Source organism: Lacerta agilis, chromosome 15 (assembly GCF_009819535.1).
Source record: "Lacerta agilis isolate rLacAgi1 chromosome 15, rLacAgi1.pri, whole genome shotgun sequence".
Lineage (NCBI taxonomy): Eukaryota > Metazoa > Chordata > Lepidosauria > Squamata > Lacertidae > Lacerta > Lacerta agilis.
In genome coordinates this window covers 26,705,893-26,724,718 of record NC_046326.1, presented here as the reverse complement: position 1 = coordinate 26,724,718, position 18,826 = coordinate 26,705,893, and the positions used below count along the sequence as shown (strand labels likewise).

At 42.8% G+C, this 18,826-nt stretch overlaps 1 protein-coding gene across 7 annotated transcripts in view; it reads right to left on the bottom strand.

The window, feature by feature from the left end:
* Nucleotides 1-12,509, bottom strand: part of APLP2 (amyloid beta precursor like protein 2) — a 57,432-nt gene extending 44,923 nt beyond the window's left edge. For all 7 annotated transcript variants that reach the window (XM_033171800.1, XM_033171802.1, XM_033171801.1 and 4 more), the window contains exon 1: nucleotides 12,384-12,509. In XM_033171800.1, coding sequence (XP_033027691.1) covers nucleotides 12,384-12,494 — 111 coding nt within the window. In that variant the 5' untranslated portion in view covers nucleotides 12,495-12,509. The remainder of the gene's footprint in view (nucleotides 1-12,383) is intronic.
* Between the last annotated feature and the right edge of the window lie 6,317 nt (nucleotides 12,510-18,826).

Here is an 18,826-nt window from a genome sequence, read left to right as displayed (position 1 = left end):
TAGATGACTCCTGTTTTACTGAAGCAACATCAAATCTTGATACATATGTGCATTAGATAAACAGATCAGTTTTACTGGTAGAATTTAATGCAAAGCCAAAGGACTCATTCAAGGTCATGATAATTACTCTGACTGGATTAGTACCTATCCCTCCTCCTCCTACTAACCTCTGTAATTAGTCTTATAGGATGATAAATTACCCCTTTCCCACAGGAATTATAAACATTTAATCCACAAAGAAAGCTAAAGAAGTTGCCTTTGTTTTAGAGTTATGCCCTTTTTGGATATGTCTGCTGCCTGCTCCACCCTGCAATGTAATAAAGCATTTAACAATCGTTCAGCATCCCCAGAAACATTTTTTTACAAGGAGTTCATAACTTCCTTTAAAAAGGTGAGCACCAGGAACAGTCTTTAGACTCCTGAGTATTCCTTGCTTCTGACCTAGATTATTTCAACTGGGCAACCTGCTTCAAAAGTAGGAATGAGAACTTTAAAAAGAACCAGTTATAGGTAGGTAGCTGGGTTGGTCTGCTGTAGTCGAAACAAAATAAAAATTAAAAAATTCCTTCCAGTAACACCTTAGAGACCAACTAAATTTGTTCTTGGTATGAGCTTTCGTGTGCATACACACTTCTTCAGATAAGAATAAGTGTGCATGCACACGAAAGGTCATACCAAGAACAAATTTAGCTGGTCTCTAAGGTGCTACTGGAAGGAAATTTTTATTTTTATTTTTTAAAAAGAACATTACTAAGATATGCTACAGTTCTGCTTGATCTATGTGGATAATATGAGTCTGTCTGTTGCTGACACAGCAGGCACTGCAAATCTAACCATACAAATTAACAACAATTATTGCTATTGTTATTATTATTACTATTACTACTACTACCATCACATTACGCACACAAATTCATTCCCCCCCCCCCAAGGTCTGAGGAACAGTGGTCTGGTCCCCTGCTGAAAAAGTTTGCTGCCCCCTGATCTAGAAGCTTGCTTTAAAGGCTAGAGAAAAGCAAGCAGGACACGGCCGACTCCCTCAGTAAGCAATTCCAAAAACACAATGCTACAACTGAAAAGAACCTGTCTCATGTCCCCCCAGTTCACTTCTAAAGGTGGGAGACTAAATAAAAGACAAGCCTTTTTAATTAAAATGCCCAGCACTCTTAGCCTTAACAGGAACCCAAAGGCAAACACTATAACTGTGCAGCCACATCACCTCCAAACTAACAAATTCAGTGGTCACAAAGTAGTGAGATCAAGCTATGACGGAAGAGTAAAAAAGCTATCCAGCACTTAATATAGCCATAACACACCACACACACACACACACCACTCAAAACCAATGAAAAACTATGGGTGCCCAACAATTATACATATTCAGTGCTGGAATTAACATCTCTGAATATTTACAAGTTTAGTTACTGGTTAGAGGTCATATCCTCTTTGAGACTACCGGTATGTCCAGGTGCATGAGGCAGTTAATGAGGAAACACAAAATGAGATACCTGATCTGCAAAATGGTGCTGGATTCTTTCAAGGATAACTGGCACAGGCCTATAGAAAGTCATCACCCAGTATACCATAGCAAGGGATTCTCTTTTATTATAGTAAGCATTGTTTGCATTTCAGAGATAATATCAAAACCATGACCTAGAGAACCATGAACTTCCTAGCCAAAGGTGTGTTTGCCAACCACTGCTCCAGACTATACGTTGTCTCTTTTTTACTACATGAAAAAGTACAAGGAACAGTAACTCAAAGTCATGGAGCAGATATTGTTTAGGACTGTACAGCATGGATTGATAAGCCCTAGACTGAATGCATCAACAAGGTGAATTTTTGTCCAATTCACGTAGATAATGCTTTGATAGCTTGGCAACTTCAACTGAAATATGTTTTTTGTTACAAAATGCCACTTAGTGTCAATATATTCATATGTTTGCTGGCATCACCACAGGATTACACTTGGTATCATATAAGGCTCATCTCTTGCTTTGAATTGATTAAAAGAATGATGAGCCTGTGACTCAGTATTTACTTGCTAGCACAAAGAATTGTCCCTACGTTCAGTGAAAATGCAATAAAGGTGAGGGAAACAGCCATTCATTTATACTTGAGGGAGGGAGGGAGGGCAGGAACTCCTTATGAAGTGTGCTATGCTTATTTTGCCTTGAGTGCAGGGGTCATGAATCAACAGCTGCTTGCTGACCCATGCATTCCTGGCAAAATGAAGGCAACACGTTTCACAAATGAAAAGGAACTTATGATTTCCTATACAGCCACTCCATGGACAACATTTATAAAGTATGAAGCAGCCCATACAGCTGATTTTAGTGTACACTCTCCAGGTGCCAGAGTTTTTGGAATGTATCTAGAGGCAAATCAGTGTGCTCTCACACATACGAAATCTGGAAAACCCGTGTGCATGTGTTACACTGGGAGTATCTGCTTTGTTCTCCTGAGGCATATGTTTCATTTTTTAAAAACAGGGTTTCCCAAACTTGGGTCTTCAGCTGTTGTTTTTTTTAATTACAGTTCCCATCACCCCTGAGCACTGGTCCTGAAAGTTAGGGATGATGGGAGTTGTAGTCCAAAAACAGCTGGAAACCCAAGTTTGGGAAACACCATTTTAAAATCTTGCCCACAATGTCAGAGGAAGAAGTTGCGAAAAGGGGAAGCTCTAAAGAGCAGTGATTCACTACTTCCCAATTCCTGGCAAACCACTTTCTGGTTCTTTCCTACAACCCTCACTATGAAATTTCTCTCTGCGATTATAAAGGGCTTCTAGATGAATTTTTTTAAAAAAAATTTAACACAGATTATATGAAAGTTATAGATAAAACTTTAAATAGCATGCTAACAACCACAACAAGAGGAACAAATACAGCCCTGATTTCAACTTTGTATGTAAAGAAATAATGCAAGTATGTAGAGGAGAAAAGGAAGACAGTGACAGGTTTACTTCCGCAAAGAGAAACATCTTGGAAAGAACAGCAACTTTATTAAAAATATCAGATTTGCAGTTATTTTAATAACTTGGCTGTAAAATTGCATTGCCACCTGAACAGGAAGAGTACAGTCAAGAGAACCTTCAATTAGTGGTTTTATAGGCTCCAAGGTTAAGACAGGACCTTAATATCTATTGAAATGCAGAGTCCTATAACCTCTGCATCTCCTTCCACCACTAATAAATCTGTTGATAACAAGAATTAACCTCTCATTTACACCTGTATGACCAAAGTAAAAGTGAGAGGATTTGTTTCTTCCCCCAGACCCACTTCTGTTGATGTTGAGGGAAGTAACAGGGAAAGAGAAGTCTCAACAGCTTGATAGTATTAACATCATCACTAAGGTAAGCAAGCCAATCCTTTAACAAGTTTCTGAATCACATATTGGTATCCATACTTAGTTATGAAAATTGTATATTTGGGCAACAATGTAAAAAACTTAAAAGGATGGTTCAGCCAAAGGGCAACACAAATCTATGCTTAGAAAAAAGCTTAACGGTAATATAAAATTAAGAAGTAAATTACAGTGCTTGGCAAAGAGAATCTGCCAGTTTAACTGGTTTCATTTGATCCTCAAAAACAGCCTATACATCTTCAGCAGGCACTCTTGTAATCATTACAAGAAACTGCCAACTGCATGTGCTGTGAGCAAATTTGTTAAACTTTTAAACTCTAGATGTGCATGCTTTCTTTGATGTCTCTTAATTCTTTCCCCCATGGCAGATTATGGTTTGTTGTTAAAGAAACTCTAAAATTTGAGGTTTACCTTCTGCAAGAAGAGTTCAAGAATGCTGTACACTCTGCCCTACTGCTTCCTGGTTCAAGTGGAGAAACATGACATTTTCTTTGAAGAATTTTACCTCTGGATTGCTGTTCTATCCTGACTGCAGTATGCCTACTGCAGTCTGTATGGTTAACCACAGAAGCTCCCTTACAAATTGTTAGATTTAAATCACTAAATTAAGAGACTGGTTATTACATGGCAGAAGTCAGACTAGGGCTCAAGTTCACCAGAAAAAGGCAAAAGCGTGACAATGGCTTTCCAAGATCATCCCACCCATCCAACTAGCCACTGCTGTGCCTACATGTGAACATGAACTTATTTCCAGCTGAACATGCAGGAAGTGATGCCATGGTAGGAAAGAACGGGGCATGCTAGCCCTCGGTCTCTTAATAGTCAGATGTTTCTAAATTAGCAATTAGAAAATAAAAACTGCTACAAGCTTACAAGCAGACTTTCCTGGACATCTTGCCCAAAATACACTTTCCCCAAAATGCAGGCAACAGAATTGTAAACCAATTTTTAAAAGAATGAAAAAGCATACCACCAGTCTTAGCTTCCTTCCACTATGAAAGAGACTCAGACATCAGCCAGTGTGCTGTCACCATGCATTTTTATCCCATCAATGATGAGCTGGTCTGAAGGGCAAATTGATTATAGCACTGATGATCTTGAGGCCTTGTAGCCCATGGCTAGGAAAATGAATAATTTTAAAGATTTCCCCCTGAGCAAAAGCATGAAGACACTGTACTAAACTGGACTGTTTTTCAGTTTAAGATCAGGAATGGGGGATATTCATGTCAGATTTGATTAGTTTAGACATGGACCACTGAGAAATTCAAATGTATACATGCCAACCACAAAAATAAACTGTCTCCAATGAATTAGACATGAATTATGCCCAATAGTTACACTTGCCAGTTATCAAACGTAGCAAATTAATTTCAACACAAAAATACATAAAGCTTGATTACAGTTGCCCAAAAGACTGACATATTGCCACTGCATTCCCAGTGTCCACAAATTTAACAGACGATATCCTTGTTGAAAACTGAAGATACTAAACGCTAACAGATTATAGTTTTGGATAACAAAACTAAGACACGGAGGTGGGGTGGAAGCTTTGCAAATGAAAAGTAAAATTGCTAAATACAGATCCTGGTGGCCATGTGCCAACTTCTGCTATCAAATCCAACACTGTCTCCAATAATACCATAATTGATCAAAATAAATAAAATGTGTAAATACCAATACAGGGACATGGACAATACTGGGTTAAATACGCACCTTTTCAAAGGGGAAGCATAAATATTTGGTAGCTAAGTATTACCTGTAAACTGATAGTCTTTTGAAGCACATCTAAAATTGATGTTCAGTGCATTCTGTTTGTGATTGCACTTAATTGGGAATCAGATCTCCAGCTGCAATTTCTAGTAGCTTTTTGTTTGCCAAGCATTTAGGGGTTTGTGTTATATAAACCATACAGTGATTTGCAATACCCTGGACTATATCTTGAAGCAGGGTTAAGAAAAATTAACACACTTCCATTGCCATACAGAAAAAGCATCTTATAGCATTTTACATAAGTTGGGGGGGGGGAGAGATGATTCTGTCTAAATAGATTTTACATTCATTTTATTGTGTTTTGCTGTTCGCAAGCTATGCTGTATCAATAAAAGAATAGACAAGGTGTACTTTGCTGTAGACTACAGGTTATAGCGATCAGCATAAAATGTAATACATGAGTGAAACAATGCCAACAGACCAAAAACAAAATCATCGTCCAGAAAATATACCACCTGAACAGGATAAAACAGCATAAATCATCCATACCAGGGTTACAGAAGTAAGCAGCCAGCCTGGGGGCTACAGTTCTGTCTCCAATAGAGGTAGGTATGTGGTTTTTGGCTTTAAAAAAAAATCAGAGCTTTACCAGTCTACCAAACATAGATCTCAACTCTTCCCATTTCCCCTCTACAGGCCACATTTTAGAAGATAGCAGGGTTATTCTTTCACCACTTGACCTCCATGGACAGTATCTTAAGCTGTCATCACCCATGCCCAAACCACAGCTGTTAGCAAGCATTACATGCTGGCCTACAATTTGCACTACTGCAATCACGGAGGAAAATGTGGTGGACCTACTACTGATAACCCATCACCATATCGTCTGACTTCAGCTTTTAGCTTGCATCTCTGGTCGGCAAGTACAGTGGTTCACCAAGAAAACTGCAATTCAGTGAAGGGCTGTGGGCAGCACCTAAAAAATGTTCTAAAGCAGTGTGTCAGTAAGCTCTGCTACAATAAGAGTCGTTAAGAACAGCTAGCTACTAGATCTGCTTGCTATTCTGTGCACAATCCATTTCCAAGGCACATACACAGTTTTCAGCAGACGACTTTAATCTAGCCAACCAGCCAAAGTTAACAATGACTATACATGCTAGAATACAACTCATACATACAACAAACATGGGCTAGACTGTGCCCATAGTCTTCAATAGTGCATTATGCAAATAGATGAGATCCATTCGTTTTGCCTTCTAATTCCTACAGAGAAAAATAAATCAAGATATAATTTCAACCTCATCAATTAGCATTCTTGTATCTGCTAAGATTTAAAGTTACAGATAGGTGTGATAAGTACTGTAGCTTTTGCAGACCTGCAGTACTAGTAATAAAGTTTTGCCATAATGCTGCACCAAAGCAGAATGAAGTATATGAGAAAAGGTAAGCAAGCAAAAACATTTAGAGCAGATCGCCTGTTCAAGACCTCTTCTATTTCATGACCTGAGAAAGCTGTGCAGAGAACAAGATGTGAAAGGGAATATTTTAAGAGCAGGGGCTGAAGTTAATGCACACTTGAAAATGGAACTAATGAAGCAGTACACAGAAGCTATATATGCTGCTTATAAGACTTCAAGGGTAAAGTTACTAGCTCAAAATGTATTGAGCAATTGAGCACAATGAGCTGTGTACTCTAAAAAGGTTGAATGCATAGAGTGTATAGCTGAAGGCTATAAACAAATTGCAAGTTCTGATTTAGAAGACACTATTAAAGCTGGAAGTTGCCATTTCCAGAGGATACCATAGTTCCTCAAAACTAGATTTTTGTGTGACATCCATCTTCTGTCCTTATATGTACAATACCTTTCAGAAGGCAACTCATCCATAACAACAAAAATTCCAGCTGTAGGAATTTTACTGGAATGAGTAACAACTAGATATGCAAATGTGCAAAAGCAATTCCACAATGAAACACCAACAGGGTGAGAATATTAATTCAAATTACTCCAACTTATTACTCAGAATTGAGTGCAACAAGTTCTATTTCTTTCATGTAACTTGATCTGCAGTGAAGTCAAGCAATGGACCAAGTTGTATTATAACCTTTTATTTTGTTTAAATTTTATTGTTATGACTTGTTTTAAAAACCAATTTTTTAAGTTATGTGCCTGCTGCAGCAAAGAATGTCAAGGTAAGCTATATGAAGCATAGCTTCTATGTTCTCTCTCTCTCTCTCTATTATATATTTGATTCATGAGCTGCTATATCCAATTTGGAAACTGACATAACTTTGTTCTTTAATGTGTACCGTGAACTTACAGATCAGAAACCATGTGCTAAATTAATGAAACAGAGTTTCCAAAAGCGTGTATACAGAATGCATTCAGACAGAGCTGAATGCAAAAAGTGTGTATACAGAATGCATTCATACCAGATAAGCAGAAAGAAGCCTTACATATCTTAATTTGACCCCTTCAAAGGCACACTAATAGAGTGATTTGTTTTCAGTGCAGCCAGTTTCCATTTCAGGACAGCTCTAAATATATTAGTAGTCCAGCAGGTAAACATCCAGTGTGAGTTCATTTCATCTCTTCCTGCATGCCAGTGTGCAAAAATACCATTTCGTGCTAATAAGATCATTTAAAAGAGGAAAACAGATTGTCTTTTGCCATATCAAAGTTGGTGGTTCCTGACCTTGAGGCCAGGTGATTTTCTCCTTAAGCACCTGCCCACCCACTCTGTTCAGAGACCTTGCTCCACACCTGTTTGCCTTCAGAGGTTGAGCTAACTGGGACGTGGACAGCGCCTTCATCATAGTGGCACCAAACAGTCCAACTGTCTACCTCAGGAAGCATGCCTAGTTTTTCTCTTCTGGCCTTAAATTGTCAAGAAGTTTATTCCACCAAGCCCTTAGAACAATTTTCTCCTTGCTATAGATATTTTTATAGATTGGGTCTCTGATAATGGCTTTTTTCTTCATTGCAAACTACCTTAGGAACCTTTGTGGCCAAATGTAGGGCAGAAGTGTCTAAATCAGTGTTTTTCAACCACTGTTCCGCGGCACACTAGTGTGCCGCGAGATGTTGCCTGGTGTGCCGTGGGAAAAATTGTGTTTATTTGATTCCTATTCAAGAGAATTACTTTATATATAGTCAATATAGGCACAGAGTTAATTTTTTTTAACATTTTCTAATGGTGGTGTGCCTCGTGATTTTTTTCATAAAACAAGTTGCCCTTGCCCAAAAAAGGTTGAAAAACACTGGTCTAAATAAGTAGAACCCACCAAATCAGCCCTGTCTGGGATGAGGCAGTTAAGAAGTAGTGGCTACTGTATTATTATTATTTGCCATTCCAATAAGAATGCCTTACTCAACATTGAGCTTCACATACATGCACTTCGAACATGAGGCACAAACTGAAAACAGACATGTCGTAGATGTTAAACAGATTAATGGGTGTCCTGGGGACAGGGACTGGTTATCTGAGATAATTGAGTGAAAGAAAATCCACCTGACAGATGCCAAATCTACTGTTGCGTTGTTTTTTCTGTGATAGAACTAAACTTCATTAAGCACTATTAAGGCCCCCTTTAACCTCTTATGGAAGTCAAATGGGCATAAACCAACAAACGTTACTCTGGCCAATATGTTTCAGATGCAAAGTACCCCAATTTCCCTCTTTAGTCTCATGATTAAAATAGCAATACGTAAGTCCAGAATTTAGACGGCATAGTCTGTTGCTAACCTACCACACAAAGCAGTAAGCTTAGATGGCAGCCTTCTGTCTAGCTACAGCCTCCACTTCAATGGCTGCTACGTAATCAATACATAGTTGAGATTTTGCTTTGCATATATAGCTCTATACTGGAAGGAAATAAGGCAGGCCTTTGCCACTAATTCCTGCACATGATACAGCTTCCAGACAGGATACAAACAAGCAGCTGAAGTTGTCTCGGATATGAGAGAGGAAGTGCCACACAGTTGGAAGAGATTTTAACAGGTGTAGGGGATTAATCCCATAATCAGGAAGCCCCCCTCCATGCCAAGTAATCCGAGAGGGGCTTTAGCTGGAATCCCACCCCCGGCCTCATTGAGTCTTGTTATCAACCTGGTAGAAAACTTCAGGCAGGTTTTTCAAGATCAGTTATTGTCACTGAACTGCCATCACACTGCAAACAATTGTTGAGGAATCTGAATAATTTTCATTTAAGCAAAAACTTGAGAAGACAATGAATTTGGGTAGCCTCATGGTGAATTCTGAAGGACAAAATATATGAGATACAAGTCAACCTTTTTTTGCTCAAGATCTTATTCTGTAGAATTTAGCAATGTAAAAAGGCAATTCCCATGTAAACAGTATGATCTTCTTATAAAAATAATCCACGTGTTATATGAAAAATTATCCCTGTTTTTGAACACTTTTTAATAACTATGTTATTGGTGGGTATACATCTCAATTTGTGTAAGGTAGACTTAGTTCTGTTGAACTACCTATGTGCTATATTCTACTTCTCCAGCTAACTTCTGCCAAAAACCACCCTACAGTGCAGAAATTTCTATATTATGTTTTATTGTGGACCTTGTGAATTAAAATAATGTTGATGGGAAGGCAGGTCTTCCACGTCATCTAAGAAGCAAGTATTTAAATGTTTCATAAATACCCATTATGCTCTGATAAAGCTTTAATCTGAAGACAATGAAATAGGCAGTTGAAACCAGAAGATTTAGCAAGTATCTATTAAGCGGATAACACAAAAAAATGATTTTTTTCCCTACAAAGTTGTCCTCTAAGCTTCTAGACCAATCTGACACTCACATTTCTTGTTACTGTGCCAAGAATGCAGAGGTCAGTTCTCATGCATTTGCAAGCACACATACAGGGTAAAACAAAGACTCAGAAGATAGGTTTCAGACTCAATCTTAAGATAGCAATCCAAATTCTTAGCATACCACTGCAGCATCCCTTCCTGAACTCCTACAGAAAACCATTTGTTTTTATCCCAGAAAGGTTTGGCAAAAACCCATATTCATTTAAGCCCCCAATGCCAACCCTTTACCAGATAAGTAGAAAGAAGCCTTACATATCAAGAGCCCTGAAATGCTTTCACAAACACAGGCAAAATCCTGTTATGAAATGGCACCAGAAGAGGTAAGAGCTCGCTAGATTTAGAATATAAAATACGGACAACATCGTAAATTAGTTTTGCAGCACTGTTTTCTACCAAGTCGTTATCTTTGGATAAGAATACTTAAAATGCTGGATGAAACTGGACACACGGATCATCTTCATATCCAACACAGCAAGACTGTCAAAGCAAGCAGGTAAGGGACACCTCAGCTTGCAGAACAACAGACTTGAGATCACTCTGCTTCAAGGAAAGTGGAAAACTACAGTATCCAAGGAGGCTCAGGAAGGGGCTGAGTATGACACACCCTCTAGCACAGCAGTGTTTCCCCCCAGGTTGAAAGAACTGAGAACACCACAAATACTGCAGAAGCAAGGTACTTTCCACACAAAATATACAATGCAAATCCGAAACCAATGCTGGAAATGGTTAAGTGAGACATTTTGACATCACACTGCAGAAATCTCAGCAAGGGTTCTTTCTGGGCCTTTCCCTCCTTATCTCGTCATGAGAGCCAGGTATGCCAGGAGAAGGGATAAATTAAGGACAGTGGGAGATGAGGCACAATCTTCTCCCCTGCAGCTCTTTTTCTCTTCTTTTGGTAGGGGCGGGGAAGGGGGGGGGGAACCTCCAGAACACTAAAATCTCTGATTGAAGGGGGTGTTGCTTAAGGCAGATTGTACAGAAAGAGACAGGATTGCTCAGTGTGGGAGTGTTGAAGTGGCGGGGTGGGGGAGAGAGAAAGGAAATGGCTGTAAGCAAATGGAGGACACAGAGGTGGAAGTAGGAAAGCAGGGCGGGCAAGAGAAATTCCTGGAAGACGGGGGGCTGGAGAAAGCCATAGGCACTGGAGGACAAGGCAAGTTACAGAATCTGAAAGGGAAGAAGCAGAGAAGCGAGTAGAATTGTGGAGTTGAGAAGGACCCTGAGGGTCATCAGGGCTGGAGAGAAAGCCATAGGCACTGGAGGACAAGGCAAGTTACAGAATCTGAAAGAGGAAGAAGCAGAGTCATAGAATTGTGGAGTTGAGAAGGACATGAGGGTCATCAAGTCCAACTCCCTGCAGGGAGGGGGGGGAAGCAGGGGGATATTATTTATATTATTATTATTATTAAAATGTTTAGTTCAAGCATCCTAACTGGAAACAACCCAGTCCTTTAAGTTTTCAGATTTAAAGGGCATGAATGCTACACTGGAGGAACTGTCCTAATGAAACCTTGATGAACATGTACACAGCAGCACCAAGAGGCACCCACTGCCTTGTTTTTACACAGCAACATATTACACAAGGTAAATCCCGTATTAAAGGACAAGCCCTGTGGATCAAAGTGGAGCAGAGCCCTACCTTACAATGGTGTTGTAAGGGGAGTCCTGGAGAGCTCTGGCAACACAGAAAAACACTCCATATACCCTGAATACTATGTGTAGCACAGATCCCCTATTTACCCTGGCTTCTAACACTGGAGGTGTATATCTTTCGGACCCACCTAACTGTTGGGGCTGCAATCGTTTTAAACCATTACTAATACCTGTTTCAATGTTGCAACCTGGGACCTTATAGTGAAGGGCAGAAATAATAATTACAACGACAATGATAGTCACTCGCTCTCATGATACTGTGAGGAACATCACTGATGATGATGATAAAACAGCAATTATGCTACGATACTGGGGGGGGGGGGCAATGGTCAGTGGCTTAGATCGAAGAAGAAACCACGGGGTTCAAATCCCCGACCCCACTCAGCCACCATGAAGCTCACTGGATGCGACCTTTGCTGGTGAGGGTGATGTTGTGTGTGGAGGAGGGGAGCCAATCACTGCCCCTCTCAGCCTGACCTACCTCGCAGGGTTGTTGTTGGGGCATGGGAGCGACAGGAAAAAGGTTGGGGGATACAAATGCAATAAAATAAATACCAATAAAACCTAGTTTAATCACTCATCCTAGGATTACACGATGAATCAATAGATAATAAGGAGGGATTTCTGGAAGGTGGGGGAATTAGGCTAAAAAAAATAGATCTGAGGGAGGGAAGGACGAGGCTGGCCGGCGAAAGACGCTCCCAGGTCCCCCGGCTGAGGCGAGCGCGGTCGGTGCGGAGGAGGCGCGTGGTGAGGGGAGCCATGGAAGCGCTCTCGGCTCCCTCAGCGGTTGCTCTCCTCCTCTCCTCCTCCTTTTCCTTACCTCGATGTAGCCGGCCAGCGTCGCCGCAGGGCCGGTGAGCCCCAAGAGCAGCAGCAGAGACCATCCCAGCGCTCGGTGGTGCCCGTCCTGCCCCCCCGTCACCGTCGCCATACTCAACTTCTGAGGCGACCCTTCTCCGCCGCCGCTTGGAAGCAACTGCCGCCGCGCCAGCCTCAGCGCCGCCTTCGTCACCCGCGTGGGAGGAGCAACAGCCCCTGGATGGGCAGGGCTTGGAGAAGGGAAAGAGTTTTTCCAAGCCCCGCCCAGTTCTGGCGTAGCTTGCCAAGCAATCCCCCCCCCCGCCCCGCTTTGAATAGACTGGTCTCTTAGCCAATAAGAGGGATCGAGGCGCTCGCTTTCCCCCCACTTCTTCTTTCATTTTCCTCGGCTCCAGTTCCGCCCCGCCAGTGTCGGCCAATCGAGGGCGAGAGCCAGGACAATGCGGTGTTCGGAGGGCCTTGCGCAACCTGGCGCCGCCCTCCCGGGAGGCTCGTTGAACTACGACTCCCAGCAGCCTAAGTGGGCGTTGGGCCACTCTCGAAGGCTGATGGGAGTTGTAGTTCCAACTGTACTTGGAGGGTGTCTTTGCGTTGAGAAAAAATGAGAGGCATAAATTCATCGCAGTCAGGGTGGGTGGGTGTATTGGGGGAGGGTGTGCTAAGCGTCAGAATACGGCAAATGTCGCTTTTCATGCTGTCTCAATTGAAATCTCCATTCGAAATTTTTAAAAATGGTAATTAGCACGGTAGAACTCATGGACATCCAATGAAGCTGAATGTTGGAAGATTCAGGACGAGGTACGTGAAAGTCCTTCACGCAGCGCATCGTTAAACTATGGAACTCCCTGCCACAGGAGGCAGTGATGGCCGACCACTTTGAAAAAGGATTGGATAAATTCATGAAGGAGAAGACTATTCATGGCTACTAGCCCTGTCTCCACAGGTGGAGGCAGCAATCTTTCTGAATACCAGTTTCTGCAAACCACATATTCAGAGAGGTCTCTTGTGCTCTGGTCCTGCTTGCAGGTATTGAACAGGTATTGTTCAGCCACTGTTAAGAGCACGATGCTGGACTAGGTGGACCACTGGCCTGATCCAGCTGGCGCTTTTTATATTATTATGTTCTTGTGACAACCTAGCTCATAGGGTTCTCAGGAGGATGGCTTAGCTAAGACCTGCAGCTCTTTGGGGTTGCAGCTGACATTAGCCCTGGCCAGGGGCACCTACCCATTAAAGGGGAGCAACACAGCTGCGTGATTCCTGATTTGAGGATGAATGGAGACACTGCCTTAGGGCTGCTGCGCAACACGAAACGCGCTTACTAGGGAAGCGGGCCTTCCTGGAAACAGAGGCTCTCCTGAACGAAAAAGGGCAATGGAGCCACTACATAATCACCTTTCTAATCCAGACATAGGAACATAAGAGGCTGCCTTATAGTGTCAGCTCATTGGTTTATCTGAGCTCGGTATTGTTCCACACTGACTGGCAGTAGCTCTTCAAGTCCTCAGATAGGGGTTTTTCCCCAGCCCCCACCCCAGAGATGCTGCAAGGGATTGAATCATACAATTGTAGAATTGGAAGGGGCTACAGGAATATATTGCCCAATGTGGTCCCCAATCCCATGACCCTGAGATAAAGAGTTTCATGTTCTAGCAACAGAGCTGTCCCAGCACCAGGGACCTTCTGCGTGACAAAGAGATATTCTGCCACTCCGCTATGCTTCTTCCCCATTGCTATCGTCCTTCTAGGCTAGAGGAATTGTGTGTGGTCTAGGACACGCTTTCTAACCGTAAAAGCAGTTTGGTAATAAAAAAGCTGCCAAAGGAGGCCGGAGGATCTTTTTCATTGGAGATTTCCAGGGCATCTGCTTTCGGAACAAACTATTTTGCTACAACCAGCAGTTGGGAGTAAAAGGACCATTGTGTCTCTTCCAGCTCTGCAGCTCTATTATATGAGCCACTGGCACCCTAATCCTCAGCATTTATGCCAGCGTGCGAGCCTGCAGCACCACTAGAATGTCGCGCAAATGCCAAGCTCTCGTCATGCTTTGCAAAACTGCCATGGCACAGCCCTTGGTACACCCAAAACTAGACATTAATTTCTTGGTGCTGCTAGTCCTTGGAAACAAGGTTTGAAAGGTACAGGTTAAAAGGTTTGCATCTGAGCAGCACAGTTGCCGTGCAAATGCACCTGTAACAGCAACTTGGTTTGCAAACATCAGCAAGCAAAATCACTTGCCTTCCTGCCACAAAAGTGCAATGACTTGGCAATGCCTGCAGGTTCAGCTGTTACAAAAAGCACAGGAGCAAGGTTTGCTAAAAAGTTGGCCACCCTCTTTCCGCCTCAGTCAGTCACTTGTTGCAACAGCCTTATGCTTCTGGAGGGAGGGATGTCGCTTTTAGATGTAAACCTATTAAGGCGCACCTAGAATTTTACAGCAGGTATGATAAGCTGGTGCTTAATAGTATTTACATGCTTATATATAGCACATTTGAAATTTAAAAAGCATTTGAGACTCATTATGCCAGTAATCATCACAGCATTTGTGGTTTGAGGTAGGCCTGCAGTTATTATCCACACTGGCTGCATACCCAGTTTGTGGTTGTTGTGAGATGTAATGCAGGATGTTTGCAGGTTAAAAAGTCACATTGCTAAGGCTGCAGTCCTGTGCACCTTTACTTGGGGGTAAGAGCCTATGATCTTAAGTGGAACTTATTTCCAAGTAAGCATGCATAGAATCAGGCTTCATGCGTCCCTGTGCAGGAGATTATACAGTCATACCTTGGCTGCCGAATGCCTTGGTACTCGGACGTTTTGGCTCCCAAATGCCACAATCCCGGAAGTGAGTGTTCCGGTTTGAGACCGTTTTTCGGAAGCTGAATGTCCGACGTGGCTTCCCCAGCTTCCAATTGAGTGCAGGAAGCTCATGCAGTCAATCGGAAACCGCGCCTTGGTTTTCGAACTGTTTCGGGAGTCAAACGGACACCTGGAACGGATTAAGTTCGACAACCAAGGTACCGCTGTATAAAGAAATTATATATAAAGTGCAGACCCTCCAAGTGTCCCTATTTTCCAGGGACAGTCCCAGATTCACAGAAGCCATCCTGGTTTCTGATTTGATCCTGGAATGTCCCGTTTTTTTTTTTAGGACATCCCTATTTTCATCAGAAAAAAATGTTTGAGGGTATGGATAGGATGTCCCTATTTTCGTTGGAGAAATGTTGAGAGGTCATGAAATTGTCAAGTGCTTAAGGCTTCAATTCTACACACACTTGGGGGTAAACATCATTGAACCAAGTGGGACTTATTTGTGAGCAAACATGCTATATACTGTAGTACTATAGAGTTGTAGTAGTGTAAAAATGCTGTTTGGAATTCACAGAAGACCAGAGCCAGTTATGGAAGTAAAGGAAAAATGAAGCTGTAGCTTAAGAACATTGATCCAAAGTGAGGAAGGCATTTTGGCTTTCCCAAGCAACTTGTAATATAATTATCCATGGATTTTTCTCCAGATGCAGTTTTCAAGATGTTTTTGCCGAGTTAATCAATAACTAACTGTGATGGTGCTGGTTACTTAAAACTCAGAGTGGCTCCCTTTATGATCACGGCAGCCAAAGTTCAAGGAGGAGCCCTTGGAATGATGCAGACAGGAAACGCCTATAGCCACAATTGTTTGCATTTCAGAGTCAAGACTGCAAAGGCGGAGCTGGAACAGAGCTGGAACTGGGAAGCTAGAGGTGTTTCCAAAGGGTGTCGTGTGTAGGTAGCTCTGTCGTGACTTGTTTGAGAGCCCACATCTGACAGCGAATCAAGTTTTTGCTAATAAGGCAGCACGGGGTTGTTGTGCTGTGCAGCATCTGTTCCCAACATCTTCTGAAGCAGAAGGAGCACTGATCTTTAAAGAGCCATGGGGCAGGGCTGGTTGCTGAACTACAACTCCCATCATCCTTGACCATGCTGGCTGGGGCTGGTGGGAGTTGGAGTCCAGCAACATCTGGAGGTCCACAAGTTCCCCGCCTCTGCCTTAAACTGGGTAGGACCAAATTCTCTGAAGGAATACCAGAACCCATGTGCATCTCCCTGAGTGTTAAGATCTGCCTCAGAGTTCCTAATCTTTGGCCACCATTGGTGAAGATGACCAGGGATGGAGTCTTCTTGGTGGTGGCTCCTCAGTTGTGAATTTTTCTTCCCAGTCAGCGCCAGCGATGCTTCTGAATACCACTTGCTGGAAACCACAAACTACCAATCCTACTTGCTAGTTTCCCACAGGCAATTGTTCAGCCACTGTGAGAACAGGATGCTGGACCACTTGCCTGATCCGGCAGGCTCTTCATATTTTTTTCAGACTCAGGCTGCTGCTTGTAGGGAGGTCTGTGAGTGTGAAATTTAAAAAAATAATACAATTCCTCTATTCTCTTTCTAAGCACTTCAGTTGAAAGGATGTAATCAGGTCAGCCTTCAGTACATTTTTTAAAGTAGGAGCACTTTAATTAGGCCCCTGATTGAATATTGAAACGGAAGGTGAGATCATTTGTAATAATCCGTACAGGCGAGACAGTTCAGAGATGGAGCCAAAATTGACTCCAGGAGTTTGAAAGCAACGGGGGGGGGGGAGGCGCAGGACTAACCAGAGGCTTATCCGCGAAGCTTGAGAACAAAGTTGACTTTGCTGACAATGGGAGGATATGACCTAAGCAGGGAGATGGTTGCTGAATCTTCTATTTGGATATAGACAAAAAAACAGTATGTGTGCAGAATGGCTTTGCTTGCCTTGACTGATACGTAAATCCGAAGTTTTCCTTCCTACCAGACTCTTTCCTTTCCTTACCCAACTGCAATATATTTACCAAACTCCAACATCCTATGATGCAGCCATGAAGAATTGCCATGTTATATCATTGGTCACTTCCAATGAGAAGTGAGAACTACCTGTGAGATCTGCACTTGGGAAAGGTGCCCCCTTGGAGCAGATATTTGGATAGGATCCTGACCACCTGAATTACCCTTGAAAGCTTAATTTCAGCTCTGGTTCTGGGGGATAATTTGGAGAGAAGGACACTTGGTTCATAGACCACTGACTGCGAGGTCAGAGGGATAATTCTAATTAAAAGTGATGGTTCAATGGCAATGCAAGATATAAAAGGAATCCAGCTATATGCAAGGTTGTAATAAAAGTGTAATACATTGAGCAGAAGGTTTCCACACCAGAACTGTCCCTCATAGCAGTCATGCAACCCAGTTTCAACAGAAGGAGAGGTGAGGCAGCGGAGCCTTTCCATCACAGAATCGTAGAGTTGGATGGGTCTCCAATGGTCATCCAGTCTAACCCCCTACAATGCAGGAAACAGATGGACACCCAACCTCTGCTGAAAACCTCCAATGTAGGAGAGCCCACCACCTTCTAAGAGAATCTGTTCCATTGTAAAAAAGAAAAGGAAAGGAAAAAAAGCTATTTTTGGAAGCTGCGTTCCTCTGAGTCAGAACATTGGTCCATCTTGCTTAGTATTATCTAAGACTGTGGCTTTCCAGGGTTTCAGATGGGGGTCTTTCCCAACCTTCCTGCAGATGCCATGGGGGACTGAACCAGAGACCTTCTGCATGCAGAGAAGATGCTCTGCCATTGAGCTAGGGCCAGCCGGCTCCCCTCCACCCAGGCTGGCCTCAGTTCAACTGGGAAGAAAAACCCAAGAAAAGTCCTGCAATTCAGACCAGAGAGCCCTCTCTAGTCCAGCAGCCATCTTCCTACGGTGGCCAAGCAAATGCCCCTGGGAAGACTGCAAGCAGGATTTCAGCGCAGTGAGAGACCCTCTCCCGCTGCGACTGAAATTTAGACGCATGATACCTCTGGATCTGGCAGATTATCCCACGGCCATTGCGACAAGTAGACTTTGCTTTCTAAGTAGTTCTGCAGGGCAGTTCTAAGTAGGGTCCTTTGAGGAAAGTAACCATTGCCATAGGAAATGTGTGTGGACCCCTACTCACATTTGATGATGAGATATTTGTAAAGGGGGAACTGATAGAGGAATCCAGGGATGGGGGGGAACCTGTGGCCCCCTGTATTATTTATCTATTGCTTGCATTTATAGCCCACCTTTCCTCCAGGATGCACAAGGTGGCGGACTTTATTCCGTTCCTCCCCATTTTATCTTCACACCAACCCTGTGAGGTAGGTTCGGTGAAGCGCCCAAAGCTTCGATGATGAGTGCAAGGGGTTTGAACCCTGTTCTCCAAGGTCCCTAGTCCAGCACTCTAACCACTGCACCACACCGCCTCTCATCTCTTCCAGGTGTTACTGGACTTCCAAGTCCCATCATCCCTGACCCACTGGCCATGCTGCCTGACGCCTGGCCACATCTGGAGAGCTGCAGTACATAACAAACTCCCTGCCTGCCATCCGCTGTTGGGGGGGCACAATTTCAAAACAGCCCATTTGCAGAAGATGAT